The sequence below is a fragment of the Neofelis nebulosa genome, chromosome 12 (assembly GCF_028018385.1).
Source record: "Neofelis nebulosa isolate mNeoNeb1 chromosome 12, mNeoNeb1.pri, whole genome shotgun sequence".
NCBI lineage: Eukaryota > Metazoa > Chordata > Mammalia > Carnivora > Felidae > Neofelis > Neofelis nebulosa.
In genome coordinates, this window is record NC_080793.1 from 4,426,972 (window position 1) to 4,443,038 (window position 16,067).

Below are 16,067 nucleotides of genomic sequence, written 5' to 3' on the forward strand. Positions count from 1 at the left end.
GGAGTTTTCTCATCTGAATTGGCATGGATTTGAGCACTAACGTTCAAACTGGAGGTTTTGCACAGCTCTACTCGGGGCATTTTTCCTTTTTGAAGCCTTTGCCCTGTCACTGGTTCTGATTGCCACCGTCGCCTGTCCAGTGGCTGTTCGGTAACTGCGAAGGGCTCCTGTCCTCCCTGGTGCTCTAGGGCCTCCGGTTCTTAGGTGCCGCCCGAGGGAGGGCCACACAGGGGTTGAGCCGGGATCGAGCCTCTTCTGTCTGCCCTGGGACGAGTGACTCCGCGACTCTCTGCCTGGTCCCCTGGCTTCCCAAACGGGCACGGGTGCCTCACGGTGCTGTGTAAGGACCACGCCAGGCGGTGAGTGTCCAGCATCGACACGGGGTCAGACGTGAACGCACGGGAGCGCGTGGCGGTGACAGTGCTGGTGGCTCTTTCTGCCGGCCTTCACCGCACCTGTGAGTATCCTGGGCCAGGGAGTGGGAAGTGCGGTCAGCGGTCAGCCTTTCAGCACCCTTGAGCTTGCCGCATCAGGACCAACCTTGAAAACGTGGAACCGGTCCGCTCCAAGACGGGCATCAAGAAGCTGCAGCTGCACCTCCTGTAAAGCACTATTCTCATCATCAGGAGCAGCTCGCCTGCCAATTTGTATGTGGCATTTGCCACCTCCCTCGTATCACTTAATTAGCTGAAGGCACACCTGGAATCTTGCCCACTGTGAAAATTCTCTCAATCTCATTGAGCCAGTTATCCTGTAAAAGATTGGCCAAACATGAGATCAGAGGCGAGACAAAGCCACGCTAGAGAACGCGGGGATCTCTGTGTGAACCCCCTGCATGCGGGTCAGATCCGGAGCAGCGCTACTGCCTCTGACCCCTCTGGCCACCTCCTGGTCTCTTCCCTTGGCTTCTCGCACCCGGCCCCAGGCCACAGAGCCTCCGCACCCTCACCTGGCGCCCTTGCCGCCAGCCTTTCGGTGCATCTCCTTGCTCTGACGACTAAGGCAAGTGACAACGGCGAGCCCCCTCTTCAGCGGCCCTGCGTGGCACCCATTTTCCCCATTGTCTCAGGGCCTTCGCCGAGTCCCCGGGGGGGCCTGGGCCTCTCCCTGCTTTCCATCTTTGGACTGAGTGCCTCCTGCGAGGAGGTCTTCTCTGGGCCGCCTGCCCGGGTTGGCACCTCAGCCTTCCCTCACCCGACACCACCGTCTGTGTGTGCGGGTGGCTCGTGTCCATCTCTCGAGTGCAGCTTGCGCTGGAGACCCTGTCTGGTTTTTCTCCTCTCATCCCCAGCGGCTCCCGTGGGGCCCGGCACCACGTGGATAGATAAACAGAACCTGCCGGCGGCCTGTAATTCTGAGAGGAAGGGCACAGTGGGAAGGAAAGAAAGATAAGAAAAAGAGGGAAATGCCTCTTGCCTGTCCAGTGGACCCAGCAAACAGCAAATGCTGCGAGGGGGTAGGGGGACACCTGCTTTTCAGAGCACGCTGCACTCAGCCAGGCTGTCCCGGGAGAACAAGACGGGGCCACCTTCCTCTGAACCAGTGTCCCTGACTTCATGGGTGGAGGCGGCTTGGGGATCAGCCCACATAGCATGGGTGCGAGCAGGTTCAGGGCTGGGGCCTCTGCCCTGCCTCCACAGGACCAGAGCAGACGCCCCGCTGGAAGGTCAGATCACCCGGCTTCAGCCTGGAGACCAGGGTTTGAAACAGCTAAGGACCGCCGGAGGTAGCCTCAAGGGCAGAAGGTGTCCTGTGGAGCAAGGGAGCAGAGTCCGCTGTCAGACTCCCCTGGGGAGCTATATATAGTACACGGCCCCAGGCCCCATCCCGGGAGACCGTGGTTCAGTAAAGCCTCAAGTCCTGAAGAGGGGGATGGAGGTGGTCATAAGTTGACTAACAGTTCTCAAAAATGTAGACCCAGGTCCTCGGAGCGAGCGATGGGGCGTCCTCCTTAATGCAGGAGGACAGCCAGATGCTGGCCAAGTGTATGTCTGATTCAAGTTAGGATTAATTAATAATATTTTAACATAGAACCTGGATGAGCTGCATGGATTGTAGACAGGAGCATCTTCTACTGGCCTCTCTGGCAAGGCACACACAGGATGGGTCTCTTTGAAGTCCACACTGCATTATCTCTGTGGGACATTTGTGCGGAGGAGAATATACTCTTGTCCAGACGGGGCCAGGGGACAGGAAAAGTTCTGTGGAACGTGGCCACGTCCCTTCTGGTGGGAAACACAGCACGGCACAGAGTCCTTGCTCAGGGACTGCGTGTCAGCAAGCCGCCTGTAGGTTAGTGAGCTCATCACGGGCACGGGCAGCTCCAGGAAGCGGCGCGATGTGGGCACGGGCTCCCGTGGAGGGCCTGCCTCTTCCACTCGGGTCACGCGGTGCAGATCCAGTTATAATTCCCTTCCCTCCTCTCCGCTCAGGTACCGTGGGCCCTGCCTTTCCGGGCTTTGGCTTAATTATTGCTGTGCACACGCAGCTTTTACATTTGGCCTTTTGCTGCTACCACTATTTCTTTCCCTCTGACACCATGCAATTACCAGCCCTGTGCCTCTTCGTGGAACAAACACACCCTCATCCCCACCCGGCTAATGAGGCGATTAGAGGGATTTCACGGTGACCCTGCTCTTTCTCCACACCTGGGTCACCTGCAGACGGCGGGAACCACAGGGTGTGTTTTCAGTCAAGCGGCCAGGCCGATAACAAAGAACAGGAACCCAGCCGGCCTCTCCTGGGAGGGTGCTAGGGCGGTCACGTTCACTGTTGGAGCCTTCCAGGCACCGGAGGTGGAAGACGCAGCTGGCCCAGTGTGAGTCGGCGGACGGCAGTCGAGGCTGCGGGCAACGGGAGAATGCCCGGCTCTTCGTTACGTTGGCCGTGCTCGGAGCTCTCCTGGTTCGCGCCATCGGAGAGCTAGGAAAGAACGTGACGGTCCCAGCTCTCCCCTTGCTACACGTCACCCGGAACCCCTCCTCACCCCTCCTGGGGTGACCCATGCCTCTGATCTATCCCCGCGGTCCACGGGCCCCTTTTTGAGTAGGAAGGTGTGCGTCCTGCTGTAGCCCATCACGAAATGACTCTACGTCTTCTCCAGATGTCCCTTTCATTCTGGCCCTGGTGTTACAGCCACGGTCTGAAGTGGAGAGTAACATCTTAACTAGTTAGTAATCGAGAGGAGGGATGCAGTTTGAGCACCGCAGTTTGAGCAGTGGCGTGGGACCCTTAAGGGCTTCCGTGCGCCCTCGGCTCTGCTGAGGCCCTGTGTGTGTCTCGCTGAGCCCCAGGCCGGTCCCGCGAACCCAGGGGAAAAGGGGCGTGCCTGCTCCCCTGGCCCCAAGTCTGAGAGAGCCTGGAGCCCACATCCCGGCACTTTGTTGCTGCCTCACATACCCCTTGTAGAAGGTTCCAGTTTCTAGAGTTGGTGTTGGGCAAAGTAAGTATTTGAGCCCCACCGCGGGTATTTTCCCGTGTGAGCAGTTGTTCCTGTAATCAAAGAAACGGACTTAAAGCAGGAGTCCATTTGGTTACGTATGTGGAAGAATTTGATGTGAAACCGTCAGGGTAGCAACCCCAGAGTGGTGGTGGAAGCTTTATGTTTGTTTGCAGGGCAGTTGCCTCGAAAGATCTCTGATAAGAGATGATCGCAGGGAGGATCTGGATCCCGCTTTTTCCCTGGTGTCCTTTCAGGTCCAGAGGGTGCAGGGCCTGGGCCTGAAGTCAGGTGTCCCCAGCTTGATCCCAGCCCTGGCAACAACGAACCTGCGTCGTGCAGCCCTCAGGGCCCTGGAGTGTGCAGAAGGGTTCCGGACATGTAGCCCGGTGCTGAGCCTGGGGTGGCTGCTCGGTAAATGCTGCTTTCTCCCGCCCCCCCCACCCCGGGACTCCCCCTCTCTGAGTCTGTAAGAGGGGTGAGCGCTTATGGGAAATCTTCCCGAGGGCTCCCGCCACAGTCTGCCCTTGACCTGCCTGTTGCATGGCTCCTGGGTCCTGAAGGCCTCTGCTCCAGGCCTCCCAGCCGTGGGTGCTCGCCACCTGCACAGGGGGGACTCGGCTCCCCGTTAGAGCTGCTGAAGTTGAGCCCCCGTGGACCACTTTCATTTTCCACTCTGTGGTCTCTGTGAGATTCTAATGCTGAATGTGCATGATATGCAAACAAAAATACAAGGTGTTGTTATCGTTGATCAAAGCCATCCCTGGTCCACATGACACGTGTCGGGTATCTGATGATGGCTCCTTATCTCCTGCCTCTCCTCTTTTCCATACTGTTAATAACAATAACAGTCAACGCTGGATGGGGGCTTTCACAACAGGCACTGTGAGAAGCACCTCGATTCATTAGTTCCCTGAATCCTTTTGAGAGTGAGCAGACTGGCCCGGGGAGAGATGGGGCCTTGGCCAGACTCAGCCCCACAGCCCGTGCAGGACGGCCCCGGGGTCCTCCCGGTCAGAGGGGCTGGCTCCGCCCTGCGGCGCCAGCATCCCCAGCTGCTCCTCCGTCACCGTCCGTCCTCTGGGCGGCTCTTCTCCCAGCCGGGGTTCTTTTCCAGATCCGGGTCATGGAACTACCCAAACGTGCAGGAGAGACGGACCAGCACAGAAGAGGAGAGCGATCGCATCTATTGGCCTATTAACGGTAGGAGCAGGGACCGCAGCTACCACTCACACGGGGCTCAGCACCGGCCTGGCTCCCTCAGTGCGACGAGCACCCTGGCCTCCTGGCTCCAGGCCTCCCGCATTGTTGGCATCTGGGCCGTCCTGGGGCTCAGGTTGAAACTGGCCAACCGAGTCCCTGTTTGTTTGCACGTGTGAGAGTTCAAACCGCCCAGCTGCTCTGCCTCAAGAGCAGGACGGTGCGCGTGCCCCGGTGTTGTTCGCCCTTTAGCCAAGGCCTGTCCCTTTGGCCTGCCAGGGTGTTGCAGGTGTTCTGTCGTCCAGGGTGTCCGCTGTCCCTGCAGGCTGCTTTTCATCTGCCGATGTGACAAATATGCCTCATAATACCATCCAAGACATCGATCACGTCAAACAGGATGGGCCCACAGGGCTGAGCTCTGGGGTCTGGTGCTGAAATGCTGTCCCCAGCTTATCAGTCTCAGGCAGTGCATTTAGGATGTAGTCAGACCGGTTACAGACACACCTGACTGTTTCCATGCCCACTCGGTATTTCTCCATCGTCATATTTTCACCGAGAATTAAAACGTGTCAAGCACTCGGTCATGCCCGTTAGGCCTGTAGGTGGAGGCACTTTCTGACATGGGGGGGAAACGTAAGCTTGGAGAGAGCTGTTGACTCCATGGGGACATCGGCTAGGCAGGCCACCCTGCCTGGTGATGTCCGGGCCCAAGTCCTGCCAGAGCTGTTCTAACGGTTTCTGCCACTTGGGCAAATAATCTTGAGGTTCCCGTCCAATTCTGGGATTCTCCTTTCTCTCTTCCCTTTTAGGCCTCTGCTACCTCTGAACATTATCTCTGTCCTCTCTTTCATTGTGCGTGCTCTGCCGGGCAGCAAAATCGATCATGACGTCGATGTATTGATTGCCTGTGACCTGCGTGGCCTGGCAGCATGCCTGCCCTCAGCCCGGGGCTCAGAGCTCTTTTCTGCTTTTCACTGGGTCTTGTTCTTGGATGTAAGGCGGAAACCCGCTTTTTATCAATCTCTGTGTCCACAGAGTCACTCTCGGGTACTTTTCTGCAGTGACCGTCCACCACAGCATGGCTCACCTGGGGAAGGGCGTCTTCTGGGGCCCCGGTAGTCTTGCCGAAGCTAACGTTGGTCTGGTCCTAGGAAATCACAAAAAAAAGCGCCCTTGAGACGGTCCGCCCGCCAGCTTACATCTCTGCCGAAACAGAACCCACGGGTTAAAGGAGGCTTGATACAGCTGCTTTTTCCTTCAGTGACCGTGAAAGGCTTGATAGTGTGTGGGCTGAATTACCACCCGCACTAGCGGGTTCCTTCCCTGAGCTGCTCGGTTGCACCGGAGGGACTGCCTGTCAGATTCTCCTTGGAGTTGTGTGCGACTCTGTCATCCGAGAGCCACCAGAACCCCACTCAGACACTGCTGCCTTTCCTTCACCCGTGAGGGCGAGGCGGGAACAGGGAAGCTTTTGAGTCTGCCTCAGGCCTTCTAAAAGCATCGCTGTCTCCTACTGGCATCGCTTAGGACCCAGGCTTTCCTTCCAGTTGGGGGGCTTGCTTCCCTCAGTCCTTGGTGTGTGTGTGGGGGGGGGGGGGCAGGGGGGGTGCTCTCACTGTGTCCCTAGGTCATTTGCTTACATGCAGAAAGAATCCTTCAGATCAGAGAATAAGTACATTTTACTACTCCTCAGTCTGTCTGTTTCTGTCTTAAGAGAAAACTCTCACACAAAATCAAACTAAAAGCGAAAAGCAAACAGGTTTTGATAAGTAAAAGTTAAAAGACTTGGATATTTTGGCATAGGGCAAAATTCGACCGTTTGATTTTTTTCCCTATAACAAATACACTGTTCTTTATGGTCATAAAAATAATACATGTTCATTGTAAAAATTCAGGAAATAGAGAAAAGCTTAAAAATCACCCGTCAGCCCACAATCCAAGTTAACCTTGAGTCATAGTTTTTATACCCTGCAGACTTCCACGGCGAGTATACTTCTATGGGTTTCTTGGTGTCCGTGATGGAATTGAACAAATCGTGTGATTTTCTTTAAACTGCCGTTTCTCGCCTAAGTTAATTCAACCTTCACTTTTCAGTTGCACTCCGTCGGGGCCGCCAAGAGTCTTTGAGATTTTGAGATAACATGAACATTGTCTTGGCATAAAAACGTCTTGTGCAGGAGGCTTGCTTCTGGTTTTGGTGGAAACCTAACAGCACGGCGGTTAAGTGCACGAGTCACGGGGTCAGATTTCCGGGACTGGAGTCCCTGCTCTTCCGTCACTGGTTTGTGACCCTGGGCGCCACCTCCCTCCCCTGTGTCTCTGTTCCTTCACCGGTAACGTGGGGGTGCTAACCGTAGCCGTTTCGTGGGGTTGTGGGTGAAGTAGACGAGTTAAACACCTGTCCAGTGCCGAGAACAGCGCCACGGGAGTGTCGGCAGGAGAATCATCATGGAGGTCGGTGGCCAGTTTGAAAGACTGACTTGTTGTATCTTTAAGTCCCTTCACCGCCCCCGTCAGTGGAATTTGCTCACGTGTTGTTTCGATGTATTTGGTAGATCTCTTCAGTGTTGGCCAGTGTCATTCTCATCATCTCTTCGAGTGTCGCCTACAGGAAGTGTTCTCAGCATCAGAAAGAGTCACAGGGGTGCGTTTCAAGTCCTGGGGAGCAGATTTATGGTCCAGTGACTATTGTGGATAACTGTTGGGAAGGAATAGTTAAACCAGAATAAAATCTAGATGGAATTACGGAAGGCAGTAGCAGACTAAAGAAAAATATGCTTGAACATTTTTTTTAACGTTTATTTATTTGGGGGGGCGGGGGAGGGGGGACGAGCATGAGCAGGGGAGAGGTGGGCAGAGGGGAAGAGAGAGAATCCAAGCAGTCTCCACGCCGTCAGCGCAGAGCCCGATTCAGGGCTCCATGCCGTGAACCGTGAGATCATGACCTGACCTGAAATCAGGAGTCGGACACTTAGCCGACTGAGCCACCCAGGCGCCCCTGCCTGTACGTTTTTAAACGCTAGCATGAGGAAGGCTTCTAAGCGTGATCCTAAAGCTGTAAAACTTAGTAAAAGAAAATACCGATTGACCTGACAGTACATAAATTAAAGAAGGTAAAGTGAAAAACTCTGTCCTGTAAGAGGATGCCATGAGCACAACAATCCTGAGCTGGGGTGGCTTCCTACCTGGGGTAGCCTTCTGTGAATCTGTCCGTAAAGGTGCGAGAAGGTCCTGAGGCCCCTCTTCTGCAGTGGTCAGCCTAGTGGGCGTATTGATTTACTAATTAGGCTGTGATTTCACCTTATTGGCAGTGAAAGTGGCATCTGCCCATCCTGCAGGGTAATCCAGCCTGGTAACCAAGGGGGGTTATTCAGCCTTCACTACAAGGGAGTTCCCTGTGGTTAGATAAACTGATCTGTTGCTTGGTAACTGCGGGATTACTCTGGTGGACTGGGAAGTCCATTTGAGAGGGGTTTGAGTATTTGGAGGGCAAGGAGGGCAAGAAAGTTGGCAAGTCCCTGGGAGAAGTGCAGCTTGGCAGGAGAAGGAGTCGAGAGGCCACATGCGCCCAGCGCGGGCCTGGGTTTAGAACGTTCCACCTTCCCATCTGTACTTTGCCTTCTCGGCACTGGGCCTCAGAACAAAGGAACAGCAGACAGCCAGCTGGGTCCTCTTGCTCCCACAGCAGTGGGGAAAACCCTGCGGGGTCGACCCTGAGGTTCGGGTCCCGGGGAGGTGGTCTGGGTCTGAAAGACGAAACCCCGCTTGCCCTCTGGACCACCAGGAGCCTCGGAGCTTGGGTTTGGGTCCCAGGTCAAAAGTACGTTGCCTAGAAGGAGATGCTAAGATAGGACGTTTTGCGCTCAGAAGCTGAAGGCGGGCAGGACCATCTCCCAGATGCACTTCCAACGAGTCCCCCACCACGGTGTGGACCCGAAGGTCCTTAGTAACCGTGCTGCACCTGCCGGGCAGGGGGGACCTCGCGCTGCCCGGGACCCAGCTGTATGTGTCTGGGGAGGGACGGGGACGGAAGGGCGCCCGTGTGGTGCCCCCGCCGGTGTGGTCTCCCGCACTGTCCCTCCGGCTCCGTCTGCAGGACCGCCAGCCTGCGCCTGAGCCTGCAAGGGTGCCGCTCCGGCTGTCTGTGCCTGCCCTGCCGGCAGTTAGGGTATCAATCGCCCCGATCAGGTTCTGGTTATTTATTTTGCTTTAGCAGTGGCAGGAGCAGTCACAGAGCCGATGCTGGGGAGGATATTTTGACTGAAATTTTGCATATTTTGAAACTCGGGTTGTTAGATTTAAAATTATACACATTGTGAGTGCCTGGCTTCAAACGGGGAAGAGGAAGCATTTCTTCCTGTCAGAACCTTCTCACTCCGTCTGTCATGTAACCCGACTAAAAATAAACTACAAGCACGAGAACTGGCAGCCTTCAGTTTGGAACAAGTTTAGTGCCCTCAGCTGCAGGCCTGGCTCCCACCGCCTCCCAGCCACGCGCCAGCCCCCCCCCCCCCCCCCACCGAGGTTCGGCCCCCTCCACCGGGCCCGGCAGGGTGCACGGTCCACCACCCCGGGGAGTTAGGACGAGTGCCCTGCAGGAGAAGGGGGTGCAGCCCCAAATGCCCCGGCCTGGGCATCAAGGGCCCCCCGGGGTCAGGCCTGGCTCCCGTGTGGCTTTGGAGAGCCTCTCGGTTGGCACCTCCGGACCTCAGTTTCCTCATTTTTAACTGATTGACCGAAATCCACATGCCAGCCACCCACTAGCCGCCTGTGCGTCTCTAATCCTTCCAGCACCTGTGAGCTTTGTTCTAAGTATCTTCCCCTTTGTTCAGGTGAGGAGACCGAGCGGAGAGCCTGAGCTGTGTCATTCGGCCTCCTCCGTCGTCAGCTCTCCTCTTTGTCCCCACTTGCCCCTTACTCCTCTGTCATCCAGGTGCTGCCCCCACCGTCCCCCTGCCACATTCTCATGTGAGCACAGAACTCCCCCGTGTCTGGCCGTGGTTCTCTGCCACCCTGGCTCCTGCCAGATCTTCCTAAGTGTTTGTCCCTGGACCCCGCAGCCTGCTGGGAGGAGCGTAGGCCTGAGTCCATCCGGCCTGTGTTTGCATCTCCGCTGCTGCACCTACGAGCTCGACGGTCTTGGGCAAAGTACTTAACGCTCCTCCAGAATAGTTTCCTTGTCTGTGAAACGAGGGTACTGTCATACCTCCCTTGTCCAGCAGACGGCATGACTGTGGAACCCCGAAAGTACTTCCTTGTTTGCTCCCAATCTCGAAGGGCACTGTCACTGACGCATCCGTGCACCCTTATGACAAAGTCTTACCCTTAACGCACTCTCAGACCTTTGTTCCCAACAAAGGGTGACCGTGTTTTTCCCTGTGCGTCCTGGTAGAAAACCATGCTAGGCCTGCCGCACCGTTGCTTGAGCCCCGCCCTGTGGAGGAATTCGGTGTAACTGCCTTAGCCTGGTCCAGCGCTGTCACGGGACTCCGCCACCTTTCCTGCCAGCTCAGGAGCGCAGTAGTGATCCCGTTGCTAATTCTTGAGTTTTCAAGGAGTTCCGATCTATCTTGAGCACAACTTTAGTCCACTTGAGCTCCGACGATTACCGAGAAAATGCTGTAACTACGTTGCAGAGGGCGACGTGTGCCTTTTGCAAGAACCCTAAGACCCCGCTGTCGGGAGTTGAGGGGATGGCCGGCATAGCAGTGTGGGTTCAGTGGTACGGCTCTCTTGTTCTTATTTGGGTTAAAATCCTGTCCTGGGAAACGTTTGCTCTTAGACGTTCATAATCATTCTTCCTGTGTACAGTTGAACTTCTAGCAATTTCTCCCTCTGATCTTCTGATCAAATGGTGAGGCTGCTGTCTCTTGAAAACAGTTGCTGGTATTCAACGCCTGAAATTGATTTTCAGCCTTTTGCACTTTCCTCGTGGGTTGGGGCAGGGAGCCCTCCGTCTCGCTCCGCACCCATGCCTGTGGTCGGTGGAGAGCGGTGGGTCTGGCAGACGCCGTCCCGTCTGCCCATGCAGACCCTGGGTTTGGGGTTTTCAAGGTCAAAAATATCTACAGGAGGCTCTTCAGTCGGCGAAGAGGTGTCTGCGACCGACACCCCACCCCCGGGCGCTGTGTGGGCCCCGTCAGGAGGAGGCTTTGACCTACACGGGGCTTACTTGCCCAGAGTTGCTGGCCGGCTTTTGCCCGCTGTATGTTGTTGAGTTTCAAGGCGGGTTTCTCCCCCCATCCTTTGGCAAACTGCTGTATCATACGCTTCGTTTGCCATCAGAGTGTGAGTGCGTATCGTTCTTTTTTTTCCGTGAAAACAACACAGAACAAAGCCTCACTTTTAAAAATGCCATGATATTTTGCCACCGTTATGAAAATCTGTCAGCACCGTATCTAATCTTCTGGTGCATAGAATATCAAAACAAGCACTATTGAAGGGATTGTACTTCTGTTAATACAAAAATGTCAGTTCCACAGTCTCGGAACCAGCTGCTACCAGCCTCTTTCCAAATGGGAAAGAAAAAAATAATAAAGTTTCCTTTCCCCCCTCTGCTGTGTTACTTTCTTCAGGCCTGACCTTCATAAGAAGACCCGGGGTAAACACCGCCTTGCTGAAATCCTGCGTTCAGAATACTCAAGTGGGATTGAGGCCAGCGTCGCCAAGGTCAAAAAGCAAAACAAACACGCGGTGCCCGGCAGCCAGCCATGCAGGGCCATCCGCACCGGGCGCCCAGCCTCGGCCGTGGGAAAACAGAAGAAGCGCTCTCCGTGCGACGGAAAAACCCAGAGAGACTGACTGGGGGCCGAGACTTCCCAAAAAAGTTTTTTGCTTTTTTGTTTTCAACTCTGCCTCCACAGGCCTGGGGCTTGGGGTAGATCCCGGAGGCCCGGAGACCCGGGCTGACGGCCCTGTTCTTGTCAGGAGCATTGTGGGAAAGCCTGGTGCCCCACCCGCCTTGCCCTGAAGACAAGCCCCTGACCCAGAGAAGCCAGGCCCTTATCCCGTGGGGGGCGGGGGTCAGCATAGTGTAGACCAGCCAATCAGTGCACCAGAGCCGCACCCTCCCCCCCCACCCGCAGCCTCCAGCAAGAGCCTGGTGGTGTGAGTGGCCGCGGGAGGGCCCCGTCCTGCCTCCTGGTGACAGTGTTCTGAAGGTGTCTCCAAGTTCTACTTTAGTTGCCCCATCAACACATTGCTTAACACGAATTTTATAAAATAGCGTTTTTAAAACTGGGATGCAATTTGCTAAAGAAGAGGGTAAAGATCAACACGTTTTCTCGATGTACAAGTGCTTTGTTCAGAGGGCTGACTGGTTTTGGCGTGGGTCGGAAGCCTCCGGGTCCGTCCGCAGGCAGCTCCAGGCCCCACGTCGCTTTCACGTGCCTGGCCGCCTCCTTTATGTCCACAGAAAACTTCCTGTCTCATGGCTGATGGATTTACTGGTGCCTTTTTTATTCATTTATGCTTTTTACTGTTGCCTTTTTATTCTTTGCCTTTGAAGTCAAAAGGCACCAGTCTCCTGAGCATTTTCTCCCATCGAGTCCCATCTTGCCTTCAAGTCTGGGGTCCGGGGGTCCTTGTAGTGTGGCCCAGGTCACAGCTGACCCCCCCCCCCACTGTGTTGCCCCGGAGGTTTGAAAGGGCCCCCCCCCCCACCCGGGGCGGACAGGTTGCCAGATTTGGATGCGGGGATTCCAGAGGCGTCCGAAGGAGAAGGGCCGGAGCTCAGCACCTCTGCCGGGAGGTGCTTTGTTCTCTACACCTTCTCGGGATTCCTCGTCTTCCAACTCCTGTGATGGATGATGAGGCCCCCACTTCAGTAACCAACCCTCCAGATCCACAGGAACCAAGTGGCCAGGAGCGGATGACAGTGCTGCGAGATGGGCCGTCTGCAGGGTCCACAGAGGGGCCAGCGTCCTTGCCTCCGACCCTCTCTGGCAGTGGAGGGTAGCTCGCACCGACACCAGAGGCCCCAGGGAGAGGGCGAGTGTGAGTCCAGTGAGCACTAATCTTCTGCGGGAGGGAAAATATGACCTTCTCACGAGGGCTGTCACATACGAATTCTTAGGGACGGTTGGTGAAGTTTCTAACAACAACAACAGTAATAATAAAGCCTTGTAGCACTTGTCAAGCGGACTTGGGGAAATCTGCCACCTTTCTTTTATTTCCGTGTGTAATGGGTCACATGATTTGGATGAGAAAAGGAGGGATCAAACTTTACAGACAAAACCCAGCTGTGTGAGAAACAGGATTAAAGGCAGTGATTGGGGAGGATCAAAGAGAAGCCCTGCTTCCCCCACCCCCCATGCACTCATTCCTCCAGAGGTCGACTGGGCCCTGCATTCCTGGGGGGGGGGGGGGGCGCGTGCGGGAACCTTCCCGGCAGAGGGTGTAAGGGACTAGAATTTAGAGATGGAACTTCAGCCTAATTTGCAAACACTTAGGTGAGGGTTTCTTGCCATAGATGCTTTGTGGGCCCCTTTCTAGGTAGAATCAATATATTACCCCCAGTTAATAAAGAAACACGGATTTAACAGATTTAGGGTTAATATTATCTAAATTTAAATAACCTTAAAATAAATCTCTTTCTCCTATTATGGCTCTTGACAGATTATACGTTTCAGGCATCAATTAGGCAAAGCTTTAGCCTAATTCCACTGTACATATTCTAATTTTGTGCGTATTTTTAATCGTCCCTCTTTTTCTGATTTCCCAAACTTTCCCATTTCTCTGTGTCGCAGCCTGATCCCCGCATTGGAAATCACGGAGAATTTGGACATCTCATGGAGTGTTGCAGCCGAAAGCCTTTCCCACCCCCCCCCCCATGGGCTTGTCGGATGCTTGTTCTGCACCCCAAACCCCTTCATGTTTGCAGCTCTTAGCGGGTTGCCATTCTTCAGAGGGGCTTCCGTTCTCACCCACCGAAGGGCAAAGAGCCCTTGGCGAGTGATTAAGTCAGTGCTGATGCAAGGCACACAGCCTCTTACACTCTTGGAGAAGCAAAGAGCCAACCAGAGCTCAGCAAAGGACATTTTGACAAAGCCCAGTGGGTTCCTTTGATCTTTTTTTTCTTCTTCTTTAGCGAAGGGAGCTGAGATTTAGGGAAGAGGGGAGTAAATGAGAGCCCCTTAATGCAGGTACATCCCAAGCCGCTAGTGACCTTGCTAGTTAGCAGTGCGGCCCTCTACATGAAGTGAGGGAAAGCCATTAGAATCCAAGCATCGATTCCACGAGACAGAAATTTAAAGCTTTTCCACTGGACAAGTGGCCCTGCCTGAAAAGGGCACCTAACGGGTCTTGTTAAATTGCCCGAGTGACCATCTCACCTTCCCTCTTAGTCTGCTCCGCCATGAGAACAATTCAGAACGAGACCTGCCGGGGGCGAGGGGGTGCAGTGGGGCACCCGCAGAGCCAGCTAGACTCTTCAAAACTGTCCGGAATCCTCGTAACAAGGCTCACAGGGCAATCTCAACTTCCTTTAAACTTTGCCGCCCCTGCCCTGTGGAGCCTGGGTTTCCGAGGGGCTGGGGCGGGTCGCCGCTGGAGCAGAGAAGACGCCTCCCGGGAGCCTCTCCTATTGTTCTGCCCGCCCGGGGGTCTCCCCGCTGCCCCTTCTTTGTGTTTCCAAAAAGAGTTCACCCAGCCCCGGGGTTGGGAACCGAGAAGCCAATTTAGCCTCCGAAGCGGATGAAAGCAGAAACCCACCTCACCGCAAAGGTTGTAGTTATTGTGACAGATGGGAAGTGCAGGACAATCTAAGATATTGTAATTATAAACTTGTAGGGAAGCCTTGTTCTTCATTAGTGTAAGATATGAAGTCGCCTCTGAGGTACAAGGACAATTACACAGCTGAGAATGTGTCTCGGTTTACACTGCCGCTGTGTAAATGTAAGAGGGTGGTTGCTCTGCTCTGCCTCCGTCACTTTCACAAAATGAAAAGCACACCAGTGCAAGTTGTCCTTTGATAGATTTTTAATATGATTTTAAGGAGTTTTGTTTGGTCTCATTCTTATTCAATGAGATTAATTTAAAGCACTTATCCCCTGGGCTTAAGTCAATCCATGTAGGATTTGGGCTGGGTTTGTTGCATGGGGGGTTTTGTTTGCAGGAGGCTATGAGAGACTCCTTTCCCACTTCATTAACCCTGAGTTGGGGACAGTCTCCCCTCGCCCCCCCACCACAGCCAGAGCTGGGGATTTACCAACCCCCATTCACATGCAAAAGAACTCGAAAGCCGAGAGGCTCCTTGACTTAATTAGCTGCTGTGCATTTTGCAAAAACTAGAATAATACCCTCACCGTCCCGGGAAAGAAAAGCAGTGGTGTGAGGGCGTTGGGGCGGGTGGGGAGGGGGCAGGAAACAGCAGCAGGGTCCCGAGGGGTGGGGAAAGCAGTTTGAACATGCCCCCCACCCCTCCCCCAGGAGGCCGCCCTCTCCCAGAGCGATCCCGCCACAACTGGAGGGGGGGCTCGGCTTTGCTGGCCCCAAAACTTCCCAGCCCTGGGCCTGTCCTCTGTCCCGAGTCCGAGCTGCAGGTGGTGGGCGGCAGGGGAGCACCTGCGCCCACCTCCCCAGGGAGGGAACGGCTTCAGGAGGTGACCTTGGCCCTCTGAACGTGAACTGGAGGCCTCGAGTCTGGCTGGAGCCTTAAACCCCCTCCCCTGAGATCCCGGAGCCGCTGGCTGGGGCACGGGGCAGACGCGGGGATTTGGCTCCCCTCTCTGGGGCTCATCTTCGTGCTCCCTCCCGGGGTAGAGGGGGAAAGATACAGGATTACCGCTGTGGCGTCAGGCTCCCAGCGAAGGCTCGACGGGTCCTGCCGGCGCGGGGGCCGGAGCCGCCTGGGCGCCCGCGAGCGTCCGGAGCCCGAGCGCGACCGGGGCGCGGGGCGGAGGGGGCCGATGGGGTGGTTGGGGAGGCGGGGGTTGGGGGGGAGGGGGGAATAGCCTCGGAGCCCATCTGTCGGCCCCCGCGCCCAGCGGGCCGGTCACCAGCTGCCGGCGCCCTTGTTGCGGCCAGATGAGCCGGCTCAGCGAGGGCACCGCAGCCCGGCCCGCAGCCGAGCGAGCCCAGGCTCCGACCCCCGCTCCGGCCCCCGGGACCGGCTGGGAGCAAGCTAGGAACCAGATGGAGAGGAAGGGGGTGGGGAGGGGGGCGCGGGGAGCCGCGGGCTCGCCTCACTGTAGACGCGGGAAGACTGAGGCTCGGGGTGGGGGTGGGGGTGGGGGTTGGGGGGAGGCCCCTGCCCGCGGACCCCCAACGAGTCCGGCCCCGGGCCCCTGCCCCCCGACCACGGCGCCAAGGAAGAGAGGAGGACAAAAATATTTCCTTGGTGAGGGTGGAAGGAGGCCGGGTCCCGGGAGGGGAAAGTGGTTCTTAAGGAGGGGTGGGAAAGAAGGGCTGAGCGCGGACAGGCGCGTGG

The 16,067-nt window shown here is 55.8% G+C and overlaps 1 protein-coding gene across 3 annotated transcripts in view; it reads left to right on the forward strand.

Moving 5' to 3' along the window:
* DDX31 (DEAD-box helicase 31) overlaps nt 1-12,781 on the forward strand; it is a 72,700-nt gene extending 59,919 nt beyond the window's left edge. For all 3 annotated transcript variants that reach the window (XM_058693715.1, XM_058693714.1, XM_058693713.1), the window contains one exon: nt 11,215-12,781. In XM_058693715.1, the coding sequence (XP_058549698.1) occupies nt 11,215-11,440 (226 nt within the window). In that variant the 3' untranslated portion in view covers nt 11,441-12,781. The remainder of the gene's footprint in view (nt 1-11,214) is intronic.
* The last annotated feature ends 3,286 nt before the right edge of the window (nt 12,782-16,067 follow it).